This window comes from Pristis pectinata, chromosome 1 (assembly GCF_009764475.1).
Source record: "Pristis pectinata isolate sPriPec2 chromosome 1, sPriPec2.1.pri, whole genome shotgun sequence".
NCBI classification, from domain to species: domain Eukaryota; kingdom Metazoa; phylum Chordata; class Chondrichthyes; order Rhinopristiformes; family Pristidae; genus Pristis; species Pristis pectinata.
The window spans coordinates 141,490,671-141,517,275 of NC_067405.1; the positions used below are offsets into that span (position 1 = coordinate 141,490,671).

Below are 26,605 nucleotides of genomic sequence, written 5' to 3' on the forward strand. Positions count from 1 at the left end.
TGTGGGAAGGAAGCAGAGCACCCGGAGGAAACTCACGTAGTCACCGGGAGAACGTACAAACTCCTTACAGACAGCGGCCAGAATTGAACCCGGGTCGCTGGTGCTGTAATAGCGTTATGCTAACCACTACACGATCGTGCCTGCCCCCTATGTACATACCTATATAACAACACTATGTCCTTTTCTATGATAAATTAAAGAACAATTTGGTCTCCTTAGTCTTTTGCTTTAAATCTTGTATCACTTGGGGTGATACAGTGGTGCTACACAGCTTCAGCGATCTTGACCTTGGGTGCTGTCTGTGTGGAGTGTGCATGTTCTCCCTGTGACTTTGTGGGTTTTCTCCCACATCCCGAAAACGTGTGGGTCGATCGATTAATTGATGATGATAAATTTCACCGAATGCGTAAGTGGGTTGCAGAATCTGGAGGGGTGGGTATTGATGGGAATGTGGGGAGAATAAAATGGGTCACTGTAAGGTTGGTGTAAATGGGTGCTGGATGGTTAGCACGGACTAGGCAGGGCGAAGGTCCTCCTTCCGTGTTGTATCTCTCCATGAATCTGTTTCACAAATTCATTCCCATTCGAGGGGTTTCACTGGTGGGTTGGGTAGTACATCACCCAGGGAGGGTCTGATTCTCCCAAGATTCTGACATTGTCCACTTCCAATTCACCTATAGATGGTGTAGTGAGTACACTCTTAAGGGCAAGTACACCATTAAGGGCAAGACCCTTAACAGTGTTGAAGAGCAGAGAGACCTTGGGGTGCAAGTCCATGACTCATTGAAAGTAGCTACGCAGGTAGATAGGATGGTTAAGAAGGCTTATGGAATGCTTGCATTTACGAATCGAGGTATTGAGTATAGGAGTCAAGAAGTCATGATGCATCTCTGTAGAACTCTGATTAGGCTGCATTTAGAGTATTGCGTGCAATTCTGGTCACCTCACTACAGGAAGGATGTCGAGGCTTTAGAGAGGGTGCAGGGGAGGTTTACTAGGATAGAACATAGAACACTACAGCACAGTACAGGCCCTTCAGCCCACAATGTTGTGCTGATATTTTATCCTGCTCTAAGATCTATCTAACCCTTCCCTCCCACATAGCTCCCTATCTTTCTATCATTCATGTGATGCATCCAGGATACTGCCTGGATTAGAGGGCATTGCTATCAGGAGAGACTGGACAAACTTGGGCTCTTTTCTCTGGAGCGCCGGAGGCTGAGGGGAGATCTGTTGGAAATGTGTAAAATTATGAGGGGCATAGATCGGGTGGACAAGCAATATCTTTTTCCCATTTATTGAGTGATCCAATACCAGAGGGCATGCATTTAAGGTGAGAGGGGTTAGGTTCAGAACAGACGTGAGGGGTACGTTTTTTACTCAGAGCGTGGTGGATGCCTGGAATGCGTTGCCCGATAGGGTGGTGGAGGCAAACTCTTTGGGGGCTTTTAAGAGGGGTTTGGATGGGCACATGAATGAAAGGAAAATAGAGGGACATAGGCATTCTGTAGGTAGGAGGGATTAGCTATGTCGGCACAACATTGTGGGCTGAAGGTCCTGTTCTGTGCTGTACTGTTCTATGTTCCATGAGAGCTTGGAGGAATGAGAACTTTCATGCGATGCTTCATGACCCAATCAAATTATGGAATCTTTCATGGTGGTTACTTCCATTAGCTGTATGTCATATGGAGTTGCTTACTTGACTGTATGGTTATTTCACAATCACAACAGCTCCAGGATGTAATGCATAGATCTGAATTTTGTGCATTCCTCTGTGTTTATTTTCATGCTGTTTCTCTTGGCTTTGTAGTGCTCATGTAGATCTCGTGAGGTACCTTGGGAAGATGTGTAAGCACAGGCTGTGTAAAATGTGTAGCTGGCAGCATCCCCATCAATGAATATGGCGCTGAGCCATTGTTCATGATTCCACGTCTCTGTAGACTGATTTAACAGTGCTGCTTCCTCCCAGCTCCAGGACCTGGGATCGATCCCAGCCTTGGGTGCTTTCTGCATGGAGTTTGCACATTGTCATAAGCCTCTCCTCCTCCCCGGTGGCATGTGGCCGGTGATGTGTGATTTCACAGGGTCATAGAGTCATACAGCATGGAAACAGGCCCTTCGGCCCAACTGGTCCATGCCGACCAAGATTCCCATCTAAACTAGTCTCATTTGACTGCGTTTGGCCCGTATCCCTCTAAACCTCTCCTACCTGTGCACCTGTCCAACTACCTTAGACAGTCTCAACTACTTCCTCTGGCAGCTTATTCCATATACGTACCACCCTCTGGGTGATAAAGTTGCCCCTCAAGGTTCTGATTAAATCTCACCCCTCTTGTCTTAAACCTTTGCCCTCTAGTTCTTGATTCCCCAACCCTGGGAAAAAGGCTGAGTGTATTCACCCTGTCTATGCCCTTCATGATTTTATACACCTCTATAAGATCACCCCTCATTCTCCTACGCTCCATTGAATCAAGTCCCATCCTGCTCAACCTCTCCCCATACTTCAGTCCCTCAAATCCCAGCAACATTCTCATAAATCTCCTGTGCACTCTTTCGAGCTTAATGGCATCTTTCAGAATTAGAAACAGAATCACTGACATATGACGTGAAATTTGTTGTTTTGCGGCAGCAGTACAGTGCAAGACATAAAGATTGCAATAAATTGACACAATATCCTAAATGTGGCCTCACCAATGTCTTGTACAACTGTAACATAATATCCCAACTTCTATGACTGATGAAGTCCAGAGTGCCAAAAAGGGTGTTAAACCTCAGTCGGTTGCAAACTTCCCAAAGTCATCACTGTTGAATGGAGACCCGCTATCTGTCCTTGTGCTTTGGAGGACATCAAACAGCACAAGTGACCTCCTCTGCATCGGTGAGACCAAATGCAGACTCGGTGACCGTTTCGCAGAACACCTGCATTCTGTCCATCACCGCGACCTGCATCTCCCCATTGCCAGTCACTTCAACTCCACCACCGCACCACCCCCCCCCACCTCCCAACCACACTATCACTGATATGTCAGTCCTTGGTCTCCTCCACTGCCAGGAGAATTCGAAGTGCAAACTGGGGAACAGCACCTCATTTTCCGTCTTGGAACCTTGCAGCCTAATGGCACGAACATTGAATTCTCCCACTTTAGGTAATCCCCACCCCCCTTCCCCACACCCCCCCCCACCACCACCCTCCCCCCCACCATAACCCTCCCACCCACCATAACCCTCCCACCCACCACAACCCTCCCCCCCACCACAACCCTCCCCCCCAGCACAACCCTCCCCCCCAACATAACCCTCCCCCCACCATAACCCTCCCCCCAGCACAACCCTCCCCCCCAGCACAACCCTCCCCCCACCACAACCCTCCCCCCCACCACAACCCTCCCCCCCGCTTCTTCTCTTCTTCCCTTTCCCAGCCTCTCTCTCTTTTTCTACCCCTTTTTCCTCTCTCTCCTTACCTTTGACCCATCCCCCGGTGGATCTGCTCTCCCCTCCTCCCCCGCACCTGCCTATCACTATCTCTAACCTGCATCTACCTATCACCACCCTGTGCCCACCCCACCTCCCCTCTTTTGTCCACCTATCACTGCTCTGCTTTTCCCTCCTATATATCGGGCTTCCCCTTTTCCTATCTTCAGCCCCGAAGAAGGGTCCTGACCCGAAACGTTGACCGCCTGCTTTTCTCCACGGGTGCTGCCTGGCCTGCTGAGTTCCTCCAGCATCATCGTGTTTTTCATTCAAAATCAGGCAGATGCTGGAAATCTGAAATAAAAACAGAAAATCGTGGAAGAACGCACCAGGTCAGACAGCATCTGTAGATAGAGGACCAGTTCGCGTTTCAGATCTGAGACCCTTCAACAGAACAGAGAAAAAGAGAAACAAGTTAGTGAGGAGAAGTGGCTGGAACAGAGGGAATTTCTCAGACAAGGTGAAATAATATGGCAGTTAAGCTACTTTGTACAATGTGTTGCTAACATTGTAAAGTCTTTGTAATGTCGTTGGAGACTATGGTGTTCAAGACGCAAGTCCACTCTGGTGACTGAATTGCTCTTGAATACAGTGATAGAGCAACAGCTTGTGCTTGCTTAGTTTCATCATTTTAGACACAGCGATCACACCCACGTAATCAGTACGCTGCCTGCAATATTTTTGCCATTTGTAGGCTCTGCATATGCCATTTCTGCAGTGTGAAGAGCTGGGTTGTGTTGAAACACAGAAGAGATTTGGAAGTCATTTGCGATAACAGTGTACTATTGTAAGGAAATGTCCTGCCATTTCCTCACTGAATTGGGGTAGGACAAAAGTGAAGGTTATTAAAAGTTTGTTCACCCATCACACGGACTTGTGTGTTGCAAATGTCCGTTTCTACCCTGAGCTCTGATGAATGTGTCGAATAACAATCTCATCAGATTTGTTTTTGATCTCTGCACCAGCTTCAACATTCGCTGCACATTTGATGAGTTCTGAAGCACTGGGCTTGCAGAAAGTAGATTCTGGTGAAATGGTTAAGTTTCCCATATAACAGGATATCAACATCTGCCAACTTCACCTGAATAATGCACGGGGCTGTGATTTCCCCTTGTGCAGGATTTACCATGTTTACAAACTGTGAAGTGTACCACTATCGGTAGAAAGTTGTGGGGAAGAAAGTCTCAGTGCCGAGTGGAGCTGAAGGAGAACTTTATACCTCAACCCAAGGGTGGGTCAGTATCCTTTGGACCAGACCTTCTGGATTCAGTGGAGCATACAACCAAGCAAGCTATTAATCTTCCTTATCTGTTCCTGTTTTATTTAATAGCATTGATTTGGTCCACTTTCACTGCATTATGTGAATCAATGAAATAGATTCTTAGCAGCACAAAGCAATGTGTAATGAATTCTTTTCATTAGGTGCCCAGCTTCATTGGTTAGCTGAGTTTAAATGTAATGGATTATTCCGACATGTGTTAGAGCAAGGGGGGCATTGAGTGTCTCACCCCATCTGTTGAAAAGGTGAATTTTTGCATTTAATAGCAGAAGTGGCGGCCTACATATTTCTTAAGCTGTGAGTGAACCAGAAAGTAAAAGCGTGCCTCTTGCTCCCTCCCACTCTCTGTTTCTCTCACTGTCACCCTCGCTCAAAAACTGCAATCAACATGGGATTAGTTTGAGATTAGTGTGGGCACATTAGAATTGTTGATCAGGAAAGGTCATGGCCCTGTTTGGAATCACTTTGGCCATGCAATTTGCCTGGGAAACTGCCGCACACACAACGTGATGTAGTGGCCCAGGCAACAATGGCAATGTGGCTTTCCGATACTTTATCTTTGTTCTTGCAAGGGCCAAACTTCCGAACAAAATGGGTTATTGTTGGGAATGCAGAAACTTCATAGTATCATAGACGAGTCACAGTGCCAAAAGAACGGAGTGATACAGCTGGTAGGGCCACTGCCTCACAGCTCCAGAGACCCGGGTTCAATCCTGACCTTGGGTGCTGTCTGTGTGGAGTTTGTATGCTCTCCCTGCAACCGCGTGGGTCTCTCCAGGTGCTTTGGTATCATCCCACATCCCAAGGATTTTCAGGTTGATAGGTTAGTTGGACAATGTAAATTGGTATTGCTATTGGTTTATTATTGTCACTTGTACCGAGGTACAGTGAAAAACTTGTCTTGCATACCGATCGTACAGGTCAATTCATAACGGTGCAGATACATTGAGTTAGTACAGAGTGCATTGAGGTAGTACAGGTAAAAACAATAACAGTACAGAGTAAAGTGTCACAGCTACAGAGAGAGTGCAGTGCAATAAGGTTGCCTCTTGTCTAGGTGAGTGGTAGAATCTGGAGGGAGTTAATGGGAATGTGAGGAGTATATGTTGTAAATGGTCTCCATCGATCCAATGGGCTGAAGGGCCTGTTTCTGCACCTATGACTCTAATACAGCAGATGGGCACCACAGTTTGTGCGCAGTGAGATCCCACCAGTAGCCAAATGATGTTGACCAGGTGGTTTGATTTCGGCAATCCTGGTTGGCTTTCAGCTTTGAAGCAGCAGAAACCAGCTCATTGGATGAGACTGGAATCTCACTCTCTTCTTTGTCCATGCTGAGCGATGTGTCAGTCTCCAGTTGCTGTGGGTCTGGCTTGGGATGATGGTGAAGATGAAAGGCCATGACAGTCTCTGTGAACTCTGGTCCTTAAGCTGTACAAAAGGTACTGAAGGGTATCAGTAAATTCCTCACAGAAGATGTGGTAGACTCAGGAGGGGAGTTGAGATGAATGTTGGGAGACTATCACCAATGCCCAGAAGGAGGCTATTCAGCCCACTATGCCTGCAATCCCTCTTTAAGCCAATTAAACCTGCTCTTCTCTCATTCACTCCCATTTTGGTTGGCCCCATTGAGTTGCTGTTCCTGAAACTCAGTTCCCTCCCATCCTGGTCTCAGCTTTCACACCCCAGCAGCAATTTCTTTTCATTCACATGTTACAGAAATGTCATCCGTTGTCCTGACAACAACCCTATCACCAACAAGCAGGTGACCAGTCACCGCTGTGACATCTAGTGGTATATGTATTTCCTGCTCTCGAGATGCTTTCTTTAACGTAACGATAAGCTCGATCGCTTTAATCTGTTGAGTGGCCGAGCATCTATTTCATTATTTAAATAGGTAAAGGCTCATTCGTTGAGATTATTTATTTACAGTTACGTTGGTGCTCTGGGCAGAAGCATGCCATGGAGCTGATTGCAAATGCAAACACTACAACATGTTGCAAAACCCCATGATTTCAACACCAGCTTCTTACATAGGCTGCTTCCTCAATGTGACAACGTTGGAGAAAATGAGGACGGGATAAGGCCATTCGGCCCCTCAGTCCTGTTCCACCGTTCAATTGGATCATGGTTGACCTCCATCTTAGTCCCATTTGGACACCTTAGTTTTAAAACATCCTTAATATCCTCGCGTCAACTGTCCATACTTTAGTTACCCGCACATTCTCCAGTCTGCTAGATAACCATCCTGCCATTCTAAGGTATGGCAGTGGGATTGTTCCGCTTTTAGCTCAGAGAGTCTCAGTCCCCTCAACTTCCTCCAGATTCTACCACCCACGGAGAACTTTTTCACAGGTCACAGTTCATGAGTGCCTTTTAATAGCCTGTGTATATGCAAACATACAAACGTGGAGTGGAATTGGTTGGAATTTGTTTGTTATTATGGTCACATGTACAGAGGTACAGTGAAAAACTTGTCTTGCAAACTGTTTACACAGTGCATTGAGGGAGTACAAGGGAAAACAATAACAGAATGCAGAATAAAGTGTTACAGCCTCAGAGAAAGTGCAGTGCAGGCAGACAATAAGGTGCAAAGTCATAACAAGTGTACTGAACGATGAATGGATCTTTCCCTAATCAGCTCTGAAGTCAACCTGTAAATGAATGCTTGCGATCTGTTTTCTCAACCTCGATAAGACTGGTTTATTTTGATCGTTTTACTTCCTCAAAATCTTCTGTACGGACCACCTCGGTCAAGCAATGTCTTTTCCCTTTGCTAAAGGGTTGAAGGATTCTTCAACCCTTTGTGTTGAAGAATTAGCTCCCGGCTGTTCCTGAGTCCTAATTTTAAGTAGTTGCTTTTTTGTTCTGGATTCTCCCATATTTCCCAATGGCATGTGTGCAGGGGGGAAAGTTCCAGAAACTCCCTGTTCATTCCGTGCAAGGATTGTATCTAAGCCCAAAACCCTGGCAAGCAGATGATTAAATCCCAGGGATCGTCAATCATTTTCAGCCATGACCATTCACTCCAGAGGTAGATGAGGCAGATTTCCTCTGGGCTCTTCCAATTCTTCCTCTATTTCTTCAGATGCGAGTTGGAACACTACTAGGTGGTTCACGGAAGGGGTCGGAGGGAGGGGAGAGGATGGAAGACCTCTTTTTATGTGAATGGTACAACCCCTTCTTCTGAACCTTGGGTCACAGGGGCCATGTCCACAGGCTGACTGACGGTGTCAGATACACCATACTTGGAGACCTAAGTGAATGGATGTATTTTCCATGAAAATCAAAGTAAACAAACCTGCAGACCCTGAAAGTCTGAAATAAAACCAGAAAAATGCTAGAAAAACTCAGCAGCTCAGGCAGCATCTGCGGAAGAAGAAACAGTTTAGGTTCCAACTCCGAGACCCTTCATCGGAACAGTGCGTGGCTGCCGTACGTTTCCCACCTTAACTTCATACTTTTGATGAAAGAGGTTCAGACTTGAGACGTTCGCTGTTTCCCCCTCCATAGATACTGCCTGACCTGCTGAGTGTTTCCAGTGTTTTTCAGTTTTTATTTCAGATTTCCAGCACCTGCAGCTTTTTTAAAAATTTTTTTTCCCCAGTTCACATCTTAATGTTGCTAACAATCCCTCATCAAAGCGGAGCCGGTCGCCTTTTGCAGAAATTTGCGGTCTGTCCCTGGGGTCAGTAGTAAAGAAGGCAAATGCAATGTTAGCATTCATTTCGAGAGGACTAGAATATAAAAGCAAGGATGTAATGCTGAGGCTTTATAAGGCGTTGGTCAGACCACACTTGGAGTATTGTGAGCAGTTTTGGTCCGCATATCTAAGGAAGGATGTGCTGGTGTTGGAGAGGGTCCAGAGGAGGTTTACAAGAATGATCCTGGGAATGAAAGGAGGAGCGTTTGATGGCTCGGAGTCTGTTCTCGCTGGAGCTTAGAAGGATGAGGGGGGATCTCATTGAAACATACGGAATATTGAAAGGTCAACATTGAATATTGAAATGGACGTGGAGAGGATGTTTCCAGTAGTGGGAGAGTCTAGGACCAGAGGGCACAGCCCCAGAATAGAAGGACCTCCCTTTAGAACAGAGATGAGGAGGAATTTCTTTAGCCAGAGGGTGGTGAATCTGTGGAATTCATTGCCACAGACGGCTGTGGAGGCCAAGTCATTGGGTGTATTTAAAGCGGAGGTTGATGGGTTTTTGATTAGTAAGGATGTCAAAGGTTATGGGGAGAAGGCAGGAGAATGGGGTTGAGAGGGAAAAATAAATCAGCCATGATCGAATGGCAGAGCAGACTCAATGGGCCGAATGGCCTAATTCTGCTCCTATGTCTTACGGTCTTAAGGTCACAAACATCTATTCTTTTTCTCAATGCTCAAGAACAGGGAAGTGTTCCTCCTGAGGCTTTGTAGCTTATTGTGATTTTTGAGCTGCTGTCTCAGACACAGGCCAAGTTGGCACGGGAGCTTGAGAAGCCAAAGCATGTTGCAGCTGAGAGAACAAAGATAAGGAGGAGCAGGAAGAGATTACCCCCGGGAGAGAGCCAAAGCCTGTGTGTTGGACTGCAGGCTTCAGAGTGGAACCAAGAGATTATCCAAGAGTATGTATTGAGGATTGGCCTCACTGTGAGACAGCAGCGGTACCAAACATTTTCTTTTTAACTTGTTCAGTTCCTACCCTCTGGAAATGCCTGCTTAAAATCTGCTGATGAATGCACAAGACAGACTGTGGTGTGGCAGAGATGCAAGGAACACTTGCATCTCTGTGTCAGAAGGCTGTGTGTTCAAATCCTGCTTCAGGAAGGATGGGGATAAGTTGGAGAGGGCGCTGAATGGATTCACAAGGATGTTGCAGGGACTGGAGAGTTTGAGTTATGAGGAGAGACAAGACAGCTAAGAAGGCTGAGGGGTGACCTTACAGAGGTTATAAAATCATGAGGGGCATAGATAAGGTGGATGGTCACAGTCTTCTCCCCAGGGTAGGGGAGGCTAAAACTAGAGGGCATTGGTTTAAGGCGAGAGGGGAAAGAACATAGAACAGTACAGCACAGGAACAGGCCCTTCGGCCCACAATGTCTGCTCCAAACACAATGCTACGTTGAACTAAATCTCTTCTGCCTGCACGTGATCCACATCCCTACATTCCCTGCATATTCATGTGGCTATCTAAAAACTTAAGTGCCACTATCGTATCTGCTTCCACTACTACCCCTGGCAGCCCGTTCCAGGCACCAACCGCTCTCTGTGTTTTAAAAAAAACTTGTCCTGCACATCTCCTTCAAATTTTTCCCCTCTCACCTTAAATGCATGCCCTCTAGTATTAGACATTTCCACCCCGGGAAAAAGATTCTATCCACCTTATCCTTGCATCTAATAATTTTATAAACTCCTATCAGGTCTCCTCTCAGTTTCGGACACTCCAGAGAAAACAACCCAAGTTTGTCCAACCTTTCCTTATAGCTCATACCCCTAATCCAGGCAACGTTCTTGTAAACGTCTTCTGCACCCTCTCCAAAGCCTCCACATCCTTCCTGTGACAGGGCGACGAGGGGATGTGAGGGGCAAGTGGTGGTTATGTGGAATGATTAAAAGACATTTGTACAGGTACATGGATAGGAAAGGTTTGGAGGGATATGGGCCAAACACAGGCAAATAGGACTAGCTTAGGTAGGCACCTTACTTGGTGTGGACCATTTGGACTGAAAGGCCGTATGAATCTATGAAATAAAGGCACAAGTCTGAGCTGACAATTGGGAGCTGCGCTATTGGCAATGGTATTACTCAGAGACGCTATCTTCATTCCCAAGAGCTTAGAGCAGTATTTCAAGGAAGAGCAGCAGAGTTATCCCTTGTTTTGGGGTCAGTATTTATCTCTTAATCAACATCAGATAAAAAACTAATTATCCTGTTTTAGTGTCGCAGTTAGCGTAACGCTATTACAGCAGCAGCGACCCGGGTTCAATTCCGACCACTGACTGTAAGGAGTTTGTACGTTCTCCCCGTGTCTGCGTGGGTTTCCTCCGGGTGCTCCAGTTTCCTCCCACATTCCAAAGGCGTACGGGTTAGGAAGTTGTGGGCATGCTATGTTGGTGCCGGAAGCGTGGTGACACTTGCGGGCTGTCCCCAGAACACTATGCAAAAAAGATGCATTTCACTGTGTGTTTCGATGTACATGTGACTAGGAAAGAAATCTTATCATGTTGCTGTTTGTGGGAGCTTGCTGTGCCCAAGGCGGCTACTCTATCTGATTTATAACACTGCCCTTGTACTTCATTGGCTGACCTGAGCTTGAGACCTGGTGGATGCTCAATAAGTAGAGCTTGTGTTTTGCACACATTCATGGTGTGCAATTGTTACCGCTATTTTACACGGAACATGTTGCAAGTGACTGAAATTGGAATGCATGGAAGGATACGGGCCTCGTGGGCAAACAGGATTTAGTGCAGATGGACAAAAAGGTCGGCATGGACCTAATGGGCCAAAGGGCCCATTTTTGCGCTGTACAACTCTATGACTGCGTGATCATATTGTGGGTTCAACATTACAGAACTCCCAACCACTGACAGGCATGTTATAAGATTTGGAATGCTGCTTGTCCAGTGACAGGGGAGACTTATGCCACTATAAACAGAAAGGGAGCAGTGGAATCTCAGCTCTGGAGACCATTTATTGAGTTGGCACCAAGCATGGGCACCATAGGATGGAGATCCAAAGCCCAAGGGCTGCAAGTGCCACAGAGGGTAGTCCATGTAACGTCCAACACACACAAAGTGCTGGAGGAACTCAGCTAGTCAGGCAGCATCCATGGAGGGAAATAAACAGTCGAGTCCTGATGAAGGATCTTAACCAGAAACATCGACTCTTTATTTCCCTCCATAGATTCTGCCTGACCTGCCGAGTTCCTCCAGCATTTTGTGTGTGTTGCTGCAGATTCCAGCACCTGTAGAATCTCTTGCGTCTCCACATAATGCCCACGGCTCAGGGACGGCCCCTGCTCAGTCCAAGGTCTTGCCACACCAACTCATGAGCATTGCATGGAAGATGGAAGGAGAACAGGGAAGATCCTGCTGGTGCCCTGGCTGATAATCACCCCTCAACCAACATCACTGGGATAACAAATCGAGGGACCTTCCTGAAAGCATTATCTCAATGACTGACTAGGCTGTAAACTGATTATAAACGTTAACAGGAGCTCTGCAGTTAAACCCAGAGACGTTCGGAAAACCCTTCCCCTGGGAATCCTCATCTCCAAACTGCACCTCCCCCACTGCCATCTTCCTGTCCCCCTCACACTCCCCACTCAGACGAAGTGACAGACCCATGTTTCAGAAGGCTGTAAAGTACTTCAGGACGTCCTAAAAGGAGTTACAGATTATTTTTAAGGAAAGAAAAGCACACCAAAGCTCGATCCAATCGATAGATTCACTTCAAACTTTATTATCCCAAACAAAGAACTGATTTGTCATAGAACAGACACTAATTATTAAATAAAGGGAGTATGGAAATGGTCTGAGTCAAATTGATTTTGTTTGCTCTGTCCATTGAAGTGCTGAAGTAGACAATTTATTCTCCTGAATTAGCTCTTGCACTGTATAGTCTTCATATTTATAAAATCAATGAGGATCTAAGTGTCTTTTTCTCCTTATTCTTCCGTCGGTGATTACAGAGATGTCAGGATTCCTTTGGACTTGCAATTAATCCATTCCTCTAAATCTTCTCAGCTCCAGTGTCCACCTCACAGGGAATCTTCTGTGAAGGTTCCACTTGACTGTCGGAGTTATTTCCCAGGGGGCATAGGTTCTGCTTCCCGTCTCCTGCCCCTGCTGCCAAACGTCCAGGATAGTCCTGGATTAATTTCTTCTGCCAGCGAAACCCAGAGGGAGCGCCAGCGAAGCATTAAGAGAATTGTGTTTCTTTTTCATTTTCTTTAAATGCTTTCATTTATTAATAGAAGTGTGTTGGAGAAGAGTGAAACAGGCCATCAAAGGAACAGTCAAGATTAATCCAATTGTGGTGAGGGGAGGGAGCTGGCCATCAATAAACGGCCATGATTGGTGCCCTGGTTTATTGACACGTCAACCAATTCAGAGTGAGGTGAACCTTCCACCCACACCCATCAGCTTCCTGCCCAGTTGGTGTGGATTTAAATACACTTCCCCCAGTGGTCTCCTTCCAGTTGGTGGAGGGGCCATTGGTGGGAACGGAAGGTCGTCTGATGAAGCCTCAGCACTCAGTTAGTGGGGACTGGTGTTGGGGTGTCATCAGTCAGGTTCCCCAGCCTGATGACAGTCTTTCTGTTTGATTCAAGGCAACTCTTTGGTGAGTGCTTCAGAAGATTAGAGTCAGGTCCTGACCCATTCGTTCCCCTCCCTTTCTGTACATACATTGTACAGTGGGAGATACGTGAATCCTGACACTCAGACACCCATCAATCAAAAAGTAATCCTGCTCTGACAGACTCCACTTGGCCCATTGTGACTGTGGCCCTCACCCTGTTGTGGTGATATCTTGCTGGTTCTTCTCCATCCGATAAATATTTCCCTCACTTATCCATGAAATCTGATTATAATGATCTTTTAGGCAATATGTTCCAAATCACAACCTTTCCTGCCTAATATCCTTTGGGGAAGAAATCTCCTTGCCAACCCAGTCCAATCTCCATGTGACTCCAGACCCACGCCTATGCTTGACTCCTAACCGTGCTCTAAAATGGTCCAGTGAACCACTCGGCAACTAGGAACAGGTGATAAATGCCAGTGGCGTCCACATCCCCGTGAATGAATAAACAAGAGAAAAGAATTATCTTCTCCCAGTCATCTCTCTGGTTCTTTCGGCAGTCACTGTAAAGCTGGCATCTGCTCTGTTATTGGCTCTATCAAAGGCATTGATGAGTGTGACCATCTCCAGCATATCCCCTTCTCTGCTGTGAATCCATAGGCATTGTGCAGGGAGTTACTGTTTGAGCCAGCATTGGATCAGATTCCATTTTGATTCCAATCCTTTGTTTACGAGAAGTGAAGAAACGTTTCCATTGATATTGCACCTTCAGGATGACCCAACACATCGCGCAGTCACTTGGAAGTCACTGGTGTAATGCAGGAGATATAATATGAGTGGGACAGATAGAGGAGCCACTGCCTCACAGCTCAAGTGACCCTGGTTCAATCCTGAACTCGGGTGCTGTCTTTGTGTGGAGTTTGCACGCTCTCCCCATGACAGTGTGGGTTTTCTCCGGGTGCTCCGGTTTCCTCCCACATCCCAAAGACGTTCAGGTTGGTAGGTTAATTGGCCATTGTGAACTGGCCCTAATTTGTAGGTGAGTGTTAGAATCTGGGGGGACTTGATGGGAATGTGGGGAGTATGTAATGCAGACTGGGTGACCGTTTCGCAGAACACCTGAGCTCTGTCTGTAACCGCGACCTGTATCTCCCCGTTACCAGTCACTTCAACTCCCCCTCCCACACTATCACTGATACGTCAGTCCTCGGTCTCCTCCAGTGCCGGGAGAATTCCAAACGCAAACTGGAGGAAAAGCACCTCATTTTCCATCTTGGAACCTTGCAGCCTAACGGCATGAACACAGAATTCTCCCACTTCAAGTAACCCCCACACTGCCCCCCAACCATGCTTCTTTTCTTCCCTTTCCGAGCCTATCTCTTTTTTATAGCCCCCTTCCCTTTCTCTCCTTACCTTTGACCCATCCCCCGGTGGATCTGCTCTCCCCTCCTCCCCCACACCTGCCTATCACTATCTCTTACCCGCGTCTACCTATCACCACCTTGCACCCACCCCGCCTCCCCTCTTTTGTCCACCTATCACTGCTCTGCTTTTCCCTCCTATATATTGGGCTTCCCCTTTTCCTATCTTCAGTCCTGAAGAAGGGTCCTGACCTGAAACGTTGACCGCCTGCTTTTCTCCACAGATGCTGCCTGGCCTGCTGAGTTCCTCCAGCATCATCGTGTTTTTCATCTAGATTCCAGATCTGCAGTCCTTTGTTTCTCCATAATGTAAACAGTTTCCATTGATCCAGTGGGCGGAAGGGAATTTTTCTGCACCAGTGACTCTAATACAGCAGATGGGCACCACAGATTGTGCACAGTGAGATCCCACCAGAAGACAAATAATGTTGACCAGGTGGTTTGATTTTTAGCAATCCTGGTTGGCTTTCAGCTTTGAAGCAGCAGAAACCAGCTCATTGGATGAGACTGGAATCTCACTCTCTTCTTTGTCCATGCTGAGCGATGTGTCAGTCTCCAGTTGCTGTGGGTCTGGCTTGGGATGATGGTGAAGGTGAAAGGCCATGACCGTCTCTGTGAACTCTGGTCCTTAAGCTGTACAAAAGGTACTGAAGGGTATAAGTGAATTCCTCACAGAAACTGTGATCAACCAGGCCAATGGAACACTGGAATACGTCCCAATGATGTGCAGGTTGGTCGGTTAACTGACCACTGTAAATTTCCTCTGATGTGTATTCATATTGGTTTATTATTGTCACTTGTACCCAGGAACAGTGAAAAACTTGTCTTGCATACCAATCGTACAGGTCAATTCATTACACAGTGCAGTTACATTGAGTTAGTACAGAGTGCATTGAGGTAGTGCAGGTAAAGCAATAACAGTACAGAGTAAAGTGTCACAGCTACAGAGAAAGTGCAGTGCAACAAGGTGCAAGGTCACAACAAGGTAGATTGTGAGTTCAGAGTCCATCTCATTGTATAAGGGAACCGTTCAATAGTCTTATCACAGTGGGGTAGAAGCTGTCCTTAAGCCTGGTGGTACGTGCCCTCAGACTCCTGTATCTTCTACCTTATGGAAGAGTAGAGAAGAGGGAATGACCCGGGTGGGTGGGGTCTTTGATAATGCTGGCTGCTTTGCCAAGGCAGCGACAGGTACAGACAGAGACCAAGGAGGGGAGGCTGGTTTCCATGATGCACTGGGCTGTGTCCACGACTCTCTGCAGTTTCTTGTGGTCCTGGGCAGAGCAGTTGCCGTACCAAGCCGTGATGCATCCAGATAGGATGCTTTCTATGGTGCATCGATAAAAGTTGGTGAGAGTCAAAGGAGTAGAATCTGGAGGGAGTTGAGGAGAGTGTTGGGAGAATATAACCAGTGACAGAAGAAGGCCATTCAGCCCACTATGCCTGCAATCCCTCTTTAAGCCAATTAAACCTGCTCTTCTCCCATTCACTCCCATCTTTGTTGGGCCCATTGAGTTGCTGTTCCTGAAACTCAGTTCCCTCCCATCTTGGTCTCAGCTTTCACACCCCCATCAGCCATTTATTTCCATTCACATGTCACAGAAGTATCATCCATTGTCCTGACAACGACCCTACCACCAACAAGCAGGTGACCAGCGGTGAATTCCTCGCAGAAACCGTGACCAGCCAGGCTAATGGGATACTCGCTGTGTGTTTTTGCAGGAGCAAGGCAAGATCAGTGTCGTCTTTAACGTGGGTACTGACGACATCGTCATCACGGAGTCCAGCAACGTGGTGAATGATGGGAACTACCATTTGGTCCGTTTCACCAGGAACGGGGGTAACGCGACTCTTCAGGTGGACAACTGGGCCGTCAATGAATTCTACCCTTCAGGTGAGCAGTGCTGCCTTCCCCGTCCCTCAACTTCCCGGAGGCTGGACACTTTGAAACTCTGTTGTTCAATGGTGATGGTACAACAGGAATGCCTGGTCCCAGTTTGTGGGCTTGAAATGGTTGGGAAGTAGAACTCACCCCCATGGGGAACAATTGGGACCAACAGCCGAGACACAGTTAAGTGCAAGCTGGGGAGCATCAGGGAGAAAGAAAGGTGTGTGGATAAGGTGAGATGGAGTCGGAGTCGGAGAAGGCTTGTGTAGAGTACCCATAAAACATAAAACTGTAGTGTTGAATGGTTTGATCCCCTGCTGTAAATTCTGTGTATATGAAATCACTAATGTACGAAGTCAAAGTCGAGTTTATTGTCACGTGCACAAGACCATGTGTGCACAGGTGCAGTGTAAAACTTACTCGCAGCGGCATCACAGGCACATAGGATCAGATAAGCAGCATTCACAAGTAAAACATAAATTATACACAATTTTTACAAGAAAGAACATAAGTAGAACAAAAAAAAATGAAGTCGGTTTTAGTCCAAAGTGATCAAACTGGTCATGGTGTTACTATACTGAGGTAGTGATTAGGGTTGTGGCGGTTGGTTTAAGAACGGAATGGTCGAAGGGAGGTAGCTGTTCTTACACGGGGTGGTGTTGGACTTCGGACTTCTGTACCTCCTGCCCGATGGTAGCTGCGAGAAGATGGCATGGCCCGGATGGTGGGGATCTTTGATGATGGACGTTGCCTTCTTGAGGCAGCGCCTCAACTGTGAGTCCAACTGTGCCAACGTTTAATGGTCATGAGCCATTAGACGTGTGATAAAACAGTGAGAATAAATCTAGAACTGCCTACATTGCCTTGTTGAAAGCTACAACCTAACAGCAGTAATTCCTGAAGAACTCAGTCTGAATGTTCCCATCTATGCCTTATTAACCTGCTGGCAATGGTGTTAACATGGTGAACAGGCTTCCTGTCCTGCAAGCAGTGAGCGTCTTGGGGTACCACAGTTTCCTTTGAAGTTTGGTTTGGGAAACGATGCCAAACATAATGTTGGGGGGAGATCAAGACTGCTGAGGGGAAAAAAATCCCGTTTAATGGAAGAGGTTTGATGGCCACCAGAGAGGCATCTCAATTCTTCATCCATCAAAGACATCTGGACAGCTACATGGATGTCCCTCAGGCCCCCATTAAATCTCTCCCCTCTCACCTTAAACCCATGCCCCCTATTTCTTGATTCCCCAACCCTGGGAAAAAGACTGTGTGCATTCACCCTAACTATGAAGGAAATGTGACCTGGGAGGTGAGAGGTGGAGGTTACAAAGGGCTGCAGATGGTGGGAGCTGATAGGAGAGGAAGGTGGAGCATGGAATCAAGTGAGGGGGGTGGGGGGGTGAGCAGATGGAGTGGGTGGAGGTGAGGAAAGAGGGTGACGGGGGCTGGGGTGAGTGTAGGAAGAAGCGGGTAGATCAGGAGGAGAGAGAAAATAACACGAGATAAGACGGAGAGAGAGATAAGTACATGGATAGGAGAGGTTTAGAGGACTATGGGCCAAATGTGGGCAGGTGGCACTAGCTCAGCGGGCAACACAGTTGGCAGGGATGAGTTGGGCTGAATGACCTGTTTCCACGCTGTATGACTCCATACCACTTCTGGTACCGATTGAATATATCCTCCAAAAGCCCCACTGATTGATAGATTTTCATACAATTCCCCTGGCTGAATTTTGAAGACATGGAAAGAAGATTGCCTCTCTCATTTTGGCCAACTTACTCTTTAATCTTCTTTTTTCAATTTTCGTTACGACAGTTACGCCAAAGTTTTCCAACCATTTGCTTCTCAGTCACTCTTCATTGAGGAGGGGATTAAATGTCAGTTTAAGTTGGAACATTCTACACTTCAGGTGCAAAACTGCAGCCTTCAATGTTAGAACTTAAGAAGAAAAGTCACAAGGGGCGATAGAGTCTCAGCTTCATGCTGTGCAATAAAAATAACATATTGTTTCCTGCAAAGTCTCTCTCACAAGCTCTGGGGATCAATACAGCTTTTGTTAAAAAATATCCACTACATTTTTCACTGTTGAGCTTGAAAAGAAATGAAACACTGAGATATTTATGGCACCTTCTACATCCTTTTCAGAACTTGGATGAGCTATTTACAGCCAGTAAAATACCTTAAAAGTTTAGTCAATCCTGTAATGGAGTGAGATCCCACTACCAGACATTCTGGTCTTAACAACGTTGATTGAGGGTATCTCGTGGCTAGGACACCAAGGATATCTACTCTCCGCGTCCGCCTGAGAGAGCACTGGGGGGGTAGGGGTGGTGGTGGTGGAGAGGTGATGGAGGTGGGGGATCAGTTTAGCTTCTCATCTGAAAATCCACATTACCAGGTTGAGAGGTTTATGAGATCATGGCTGGTTTAGAGATGGTGAATGGAGGGAAGGTGTTCCCAGTGACAATTCAAGGAGCACAGGCACAGATTGAAAGTCAAATGGGAAAAGGTTGCACGGTGGGCGTGAAGAAATGCTTCTTTCTGTTGAAGGTAGTGTACTCGCTGCTTGTGTGTGTGAGTGTGTGTGTATCTTTGTGTCTGTTTGTATGTATTTTGTACATGTTTGTGTGTGTATGGGAATGCACTGTGTGTGTGTATTTGTGTATGTGTTTATGCATGTGTATAATGAAATGTGTCTGTATATGTGGATGTGTGTGTGTCTGTGTTTGTGTATCTTTCTGTCTGTATGTATTTGTGCATGTTTGCATGTGTGAGTGTATATGGGAGTATGTATGGGAGTGTGTGTGTGTGTTTGGTGGGGAGAGGAGGGAAACAGAATCAATCAGACTCTTCAACAGGGAGTTTAGTGTTCACTCGAAAGAGAATAATGTTTTGGATAGAAACTACCTGGAGCCAGACAGATATGTTAGGCTGAATGGCCCTCTGTGCTGCGATAATTCGAACGTTACCACTCCCTCACTGGAATGTTGATCCACATATTTGTGCTGTCACAGTTAGAATAGGCCATGAACCCACAACATGATGAGGTGAGAACACTACCCACTGAGCCACAGCTGACACAAGGACCCGGCCAATGGCACTCACCCTTCGCCTTACTCAAGGCCAGTCATCCGATACCAAATGAGGTGACATGTACACCCACCTAATTCATTGGGAGAGAGTAATTCTTATCTTAAAGGGTCAGTCTCCTCTACGATCCTTGAAGGAATGTGTTTAAGCCCTATTACAGTGATTTGAGCAGCTAATTCTGTCTTGCACTTCTGAGGGAGTGCTGTAGTTGGGAGGTACTGTCTGTCAGTCAGGACCTGTCTCGTCTCCCAAGTGGATGTAAAAGATCAGGGGAGTTATTTCTAGTATCCCAGCCAATATTTATTCCTCATTTTCTGATTTTCTGGCCTTCCCTGCATTGCGTTTTGTGGGATCTTACTGTGCAGAAACAGGCCACTGTGTTTTCCCGCGTCAGAAGACCAACAAAACATCTAGAAATTTTTCACTGGCTGCACAGCACTTTGGGGCATCCTGTGGATTTAATAACGTGCATTCATTCCTCCTTTTTAAGCTGAGCCTTTCTGAGAACTTCCTTCCAAAAGCTGAAAGGAAACAGCCAAGGATAATTCCTGCGCTAACTTATAAAAATGTAATAATGGCGATGAGCGCACTCACCCCCTGTCAGCAGGATCCAGTCACTGACAATCATGCCTCCACAGCACCTGCTGCTGTGACTGGGAGCCTCGCACAGGGAGACTGGAAGCTGGTGATTGCATCCAGAGCACAGAATGTGCATCAGTGTCAGCCACTGCCTGCATTGTACAGGCTGGAGGGGAGAAGCTCTTAAAGGGACATTGCCTTCTTAAAGGGACACCACATGCTTTTATCATTCATTGGACCATATTTTTCTTCCATTATACATTTTGGAAATGAGGGAGGATCAGAGAGAAGAAGAATCCTTCGCTTAGCAATGACGCCATTTCTGGTTGGGTGGTGGATGCAATCCCCATCAAGTTCATTTATTGTCATGGTATAAATGCCAAGAAAATTAGCAGCCGCGGCACAGTACATTGCAAACATAAATTACATAAATTAGTATAACTTATACATGAAAAACATGATGATGCTGGAGGAACTCAGCAGGCCAGGCAGCATCCATGGAGAAAAGCAGACGGTCAACGTTTCGGGTCAGGACCCTTCTTCAGGACTGAAGATAGGAAAAGGGGAAGCCCAATATATAGGAGGGAAAAGCAGAGCAGTGATAGGTGGACAAAAGAGGGGAGGTGGGGTGGGCACAGGGTGGTGATAGGTAGATGCAGGTAAGAGATAGTGATGGGCAGGTGCGGGGGAGGGAGGGAATGTTGCCCTGAAACCACTGGATTGTTGTAAAAACCCAACTGCTGACTTAAGATAAGATATCTTTGTTAGTCACATGTACAGCGAAACACAGTGAAATGCATCTTTTGCGTAGAGTGTTCTGGGGGCAGCCCGCAAGTGTCGCCACGCTTCCGGCGCCAACTTGGCATGCCCACAACTTCCTAACCCGTACGTCTTTGGAATGTGGGAGGAAACCCACGCAGACACGGGGAGAACGTACAAACTCCTCACAGAGAGCGGCAGGAATTGATCCCGGGCCGCTGGCACTGTAAAGCGTTACGCTAACCGCTACAATACCATGCTACATTAATGAACAAACACAGTAGTTTCACAATTATAGATTATGGATGCTGACTCGCCATTCCAAAATTATTTAATTAAATATTTTTTTTTTCCCAATTCCACGTTGAGGCGTGAACTCATGTCTACACAAAACTCACACTTTCAGTCGTCCAATAATTTAGGCCAACACCATAGGAGTTGAGGAGAGACCTCACATATTTGACTTGTATACCCCAGTATATAAAGGTTCACTAGAGATTTGACTGAGATATCAGGGCGGCAAGTAGAACCGCTGCCATGCAGCGCTAGACACCTGGGTTCAATCCTGACCTTGGGTACTGTCTGTGTGGAGTTTGCACGTTCTCCCTGTGACCACATGGGTTTCCTCCAGGTGTTCCAGTTTCCTCCCAGATCCCAAAGGCAAGCGGGTTGGGAGGTTAATTGGACATTGTAACTTGCCTCTAGTATGTAAATAAGTGGTAGAATCTGGGAGCAATTGATAAGTAAATAAGGAGAAAAAAATCAGATTAATGTAGGATTAGTGTAATTAGTAATTGGTTTATTATTGTCACATGTACCGAGATAGTGAAAACCTGTTGTCTGCGTGCCATCCATGCAGATCATTCCATGCATCAGTACATCGAGTTAGTACAAAAGGAAAAACAATATCACAATGCAGAATATAGTGTTAGAGTTACAGAGAAAGTGCGATGCAGGCAGATAATAAGGTGCAAGGGCCATGACGAGGTAGATTGAGAGAGGAATGGTAGAATGGCTGGGTGATGGTCGGTGTGGAGTCAGTGGGTAAAAGGGCCTGTTTCCATGCTGCATCTCTCAAAGTAGGACCTCTTTAAAGGACATGCTGAGGTGGATAGAAAAAGATTCCTTCCCCTGTTTGCGACAGGCTGCTCGGGTAGTTTCGGACTTATATAGCCGAGTAGACCATTCAGGACGGAAACTAGAACACTTCTTCACACAGTGGAAAAGTGGGACTCTGTTTGATCAGAGTACTGAGGGTGGAATGCCGTGGGCAGGTGGATTGAGCGATCTCACTGAATGTAAGAATAGGCTTGAGAAAGTTGATATCCCACTCCTATTCTACCCATTCCTTGTTGGTAACTGTATGTGCTTGAACACGGGGGCAAGGCTCGGCTACAAGGTCAGATTCACCCTGGAGGAACGGATTGTTGGGTGTGGAGATGAATGATTGCTCCCCATGCAACACCATCTCCACCAAGACTCCACCAGGAGGGGACGGAAAACAAAAAGAGGGTATGGGGTAAAATAATAACGCCATTTCATTCATTTCATGTTATTACTATTGATTCTCAGAAGGATGAGTTCCTCTTTAAGATATCTTTCTGACACAATCCAACTGCAGTGTTTTATTGGGGGAGTTAAAAATTCTAATGATATCAAAGGGAATGGCATGGCATTTCTCTTTCCAATTAACATTGTCAGTGATCCTGAACTTAGCTCTGCTGGGGTTGAATAGAGGTGAAGTGTACATGCAGAACAGTGAAGGTAAATTGATTGGATTGAGCAATTTAACCAGCAGTCATTACGCTTGAATGTTCTGAAGATCAGTCATCAGGTTATACAGGAGAGAAACAGGACCTTCTGCCCACCGAGTCCATGCTGACCATCAAGCACCCACTTATACTAATGCTACACTGTTCCCATTTTATTCTCTCCACATTCCTCTCAACTCCCTCCTAAGGTTCTACCAACTTTAGTTGGTGGAATGATCTGTCAGGATGGCACACAGACAACAGGTTTTCACTGTATCTCGGTACATGTGACCATAATAAACCAATTACCGATTACACTTATCCTACAGTAATCTGATTTTTTTTTCTCCTTTACTTATCAATGGCACTCATCAATGTTCTTTACATCAATGGCTCCCATCTAGATTCTACCACCCATCTACACACGAGGGGCAATTTACAATGGCCGATTAACCCACCAACCTGCATGCCTTTGGGATGTGGGAGGAAACTGGAGCACCTGGAGGAAACCCATGTGGTCATAGGGAGAACGTGCAAACTCCACACAGACAGTATTGGTTTATTATTGTCACTTGTACTGAGGTACAGTGAAAAACTTGTCTTACAAACCGATCTTACAGGTCAATTCATTACACAGTGCAGTTACATTGGGTTAGTACAGAGTGCATTGATGTAGTACAGGTTAAAAAAACAATAACAGTACAGAGTAAAGTGTCACAGCTACAGAGAAAGTGCAGTGCAATGAGGTGCAAGGTCACAACAAGGTAGATCGTGAGGTCATGAGGTCATAGTCCATCTCATTGTATAAGGGAACTGTTCAATAGTCTTATCACTGTGGGGTAGAAGCTGTCCTTAAGTCTGGTGGAACGTGCCCACAGGCTCCTGTATCTTCTACCCGATGGAAGAGGAGAGAAGAGAGAATGTCCCGGGTGGGTGGGGTCTTTGATTATGCTGGCTGCTTCACCAAGACAACGAGAGGTAAAGACAGAGCCCAAGGAGGGGAGACTGGTGTCCGTAATGCGCTGGGCTGTGTCCACAACTCTCTGCAGCTTCTTGCGATCTTGGGCAGAGCAGTTGCCGTACCAAGCCGTGATACATCCAGATAGGATGCTTTCTGTGGTGCATCGGTAAAAGTCAGTGAGAGTCAAAGGGGACAAACCAAGTTTCTTAAGCCTCCTGAGGAAGTAGAGGCGCTGGTGAGCTTTCTTGGCCATGGCATCCACGTGGTTTGTCCAGGACAGGTTGTTGGTGATGTTCACTCCCAGGAACTTGAAGCTGTCAACCCTCTCAACCTCAGCACCACTGATGTAGACAGGTGCATGTATACCGCCCCCTTTCCTGAAGTCAATGACCAGCTCTTTAGTTTTGTTGACATTGAGGGAAAGGTTGTTGTCATGACACCATTCCACTAAGCTCTCTATCTCCTTCCTGTACTCCGATTCATCACTGTTTGAGATACGGCCTACAACGGTGGTATCATCTGCAAACTCGTAGATGGAGTTAGAGCAGAATCTGGCCACACAGTCATCAGTGTATAGGGAGTAGAGTAGAGGGCTGAGGATGCAGCCTTGAGGTGCACCAGTGTTGAGAATAATCGTGCCGGAAGTATTGCTGCCTATCCTCACTGATTGTGGTCTGTTTGTTAGAAAGTCAAGGATCCAGTTACAGAGGGAGGTGTTGAGTCCTAGGTCTCGGAGTTTGGTGACAAGCTTGCTTGGTATTATTGTATTGAAGGCACAGCTGTAGTGAATAAACAATAGTCTAACGTAAATGTCCTTACTGTCCAGATGCTCCAGAGCTGAGTGAAGGGCCAGGGAGATGGCATCCGCTGTAGACCTGTTTCGGCGATAGGCGAATTGCAATGGGTCCAGGTTGTCTGCTAGGCTGGAGTTGATGCGTGCCATGACCAACCTCTCAAAGCACTTCATGATGGTGGATGTCAGAGCCACTGGTCGGTAGTCATTGAGGCATGTTACCTTGCTTTTCTTTGGTACCGGGATGATAGTGGTCTTCTTAAAAGAGGAGGGAACCTGAGATTGAAGCAAGGAGAGGTTGAATATGTCCACAAATACTTCTGCCAGCTGATCAGCACAAGATCTGAGCACACGGCCCGGGACACCATCTGGGCCAGGTGCTTTCCTCGTGTTCACTCTTCGGAAGACTGATCTTACATCAGTACCCAAGGTCAGGATTGAACCCAGGTGTCTGGCGACAACAATATTGCTCCTAGTTTATAGGGGCACAGTATATTGCCCCTACAGACCAGGGGCAACATACAGTGGCCAACTTACTTACCAACCTGCATGTTTTTGGGATGTGGGAGAAAACTGGAGCACCCGGAGAAAACCCACGTGATCACCCAGGGAGAATGTGCAAACTCCACACAAGCAGCACCGGAGGTCAGGATTGAACCTGGGGCTGTGAGGCAGCGGCTCTACCAGCTGTGCTCCTGTGCCACCCATCAGACCGGAAGGAGTCCAATCCCAGCAGAGGCAGTGACAATCGTTCAACCGAAGGGAGACTCTCCCGGCCACATTTAGCTGCAGCGTGACCCTTTAATCAGAGCTTTGTGTCCTAATGCACTGAAACTCAAAGGAAGCCACCATTGGCCTTTGGTCCCCGGGGCCTTCTGCTTGCAGACATTTTGCAGAACCTCAGTGTGCTGTGGTTGTGAAAATGGGGCACTGCACAGCCATCCACAAGTGTGGAATATTGATCCGGTGAAAAATTCCACCTCTGCAGCAGGGAAATTTAAATTCAAGCCTTTAAATAAAAATCTAGTTGGTAACTAGGAAACTAAGCGGTTGTTGGAAAAAACACACTGGTTTATTAATGCCACCTTTACCATAAGGTCTAAATGTGACTTCACGCCTCCAGGAGTGCAGCTGACTCTTAAACTGCCTTCTTGACTAACCTAGTAAGCAGTCCGGGTTAGGAGCAATTGGAGATCAAGTTGATGCCAGCTCTGCCAATGGATAAATAGAATGAAAAGCTCTTTGTCTCGAAAGTGGATGGAGGATGCATTCGCTGCTCAAACTGTGGTTCAATACCATGCATGTCTTTCAGGACAAGTGGGACTAAAAAAAAACTTTGATTTACATAGAGCCTTGCAAATTCTCTTTTGATTTTAATTCCTGAATCGCTTTTCAGCCAACAATATACTTTTTAAGTTTGGCATTACTGCTGACCAGTTGGGCAGATGGCCAGTATCCACTAGTCAAAGAACCAGAGAGTTACACAGCATGGGAAACAGGCCCTTCAGCCCAACTCATCCATACCGACCAAGATGTCTGTCCAAGCTGGTCCCATTTGCCTGCATTAGGCCCATAACCCTCTGAATCTTTTCTATCCATGTACCTGCTTTTCAAACATTGCAATCTACAACTTCCTCTGGCAGCTTATTCCATATATCCACACCCTCTGTGTGTGGAAAAACTTTCCCCTCAGGTCCCTTTTAAATCTTTCCCCTCTCACCTTACTTCTGTGCCCTCTAGTTTTAGATCCCTCTACCCTGGGAAAAGAACTTTGAACATCCACCTTATCTATGCCCCCTCATGATTTTATAAACCTCTATAAGGTCACCCCTCAATCTCATAGAAGATTGCCAGCTGATCAGCACAAGGTCTGAGCACGCGACCCGGGACACCATCTGGGCCAGGTGCTTTCCTCGTGCTTGAAAACACACACCAAAAAATGCTTGAAAGCACACACCAAGGACAGCTTCTATTCTGCTGTTATGAGGCTCTTGAATGGACCTTTTGTACGTTGAAGATGAACTCTTGACCTCATAATTTACCTCGTCATGGCCCTTGCACCTTATTATCTGCACTTTTCTGTAACTGTAACACTTTATTCTGCATTCTGCTATTGCATTTCCCTTGCACTATCTCAGAATACTTATGTTTTGAAATGATCTGTAAGGATGACATGCAAAACTAAGTTTTTCACTGTATCTCAGTACATGTGACAATAATAAGCCAGTACCCACACCAAACAGTTCCAGCCTCTCCTGATAGCTCAAGCTCTCCAGTCCCGGTAACATACTCGTAAATCTTTTTTGCACCCTTTCCACCTTAATGACACCTT

At 46.4% G+C, this 26,605-nt stretch overlaps 1 protein-coding gene across 30 annotated transcripts in view; it reads left to right on the plus strand.

Moving 5' to 3' along the window:
- The window catches only part of nrxn3a (neurexin 3a), a 1,776,465-nt gene that overhangs the window by 1,574,208 nt on the left and 175,652 nt on the right, over positions 1-26,605 (plus strand). For all 30 annotated transcript variants that reach the window (XR_007957567.1, XR_007957568.1, XR_007957570.1 and 27 more), the window contains one exon: positions 16,178-16,349. Coding sequence is in view for 23 of the 30 variants with exons in the window: in XM_052030991.1 (XP_051886951.1) it covers positions 16,178-16,349 (172 nt within the window). In the remaining 7 variants the exon portion in view is untranslated. The remainder of the gene's footprint in view (positions 1-16,177; positions 16,350-26,605) is intronic.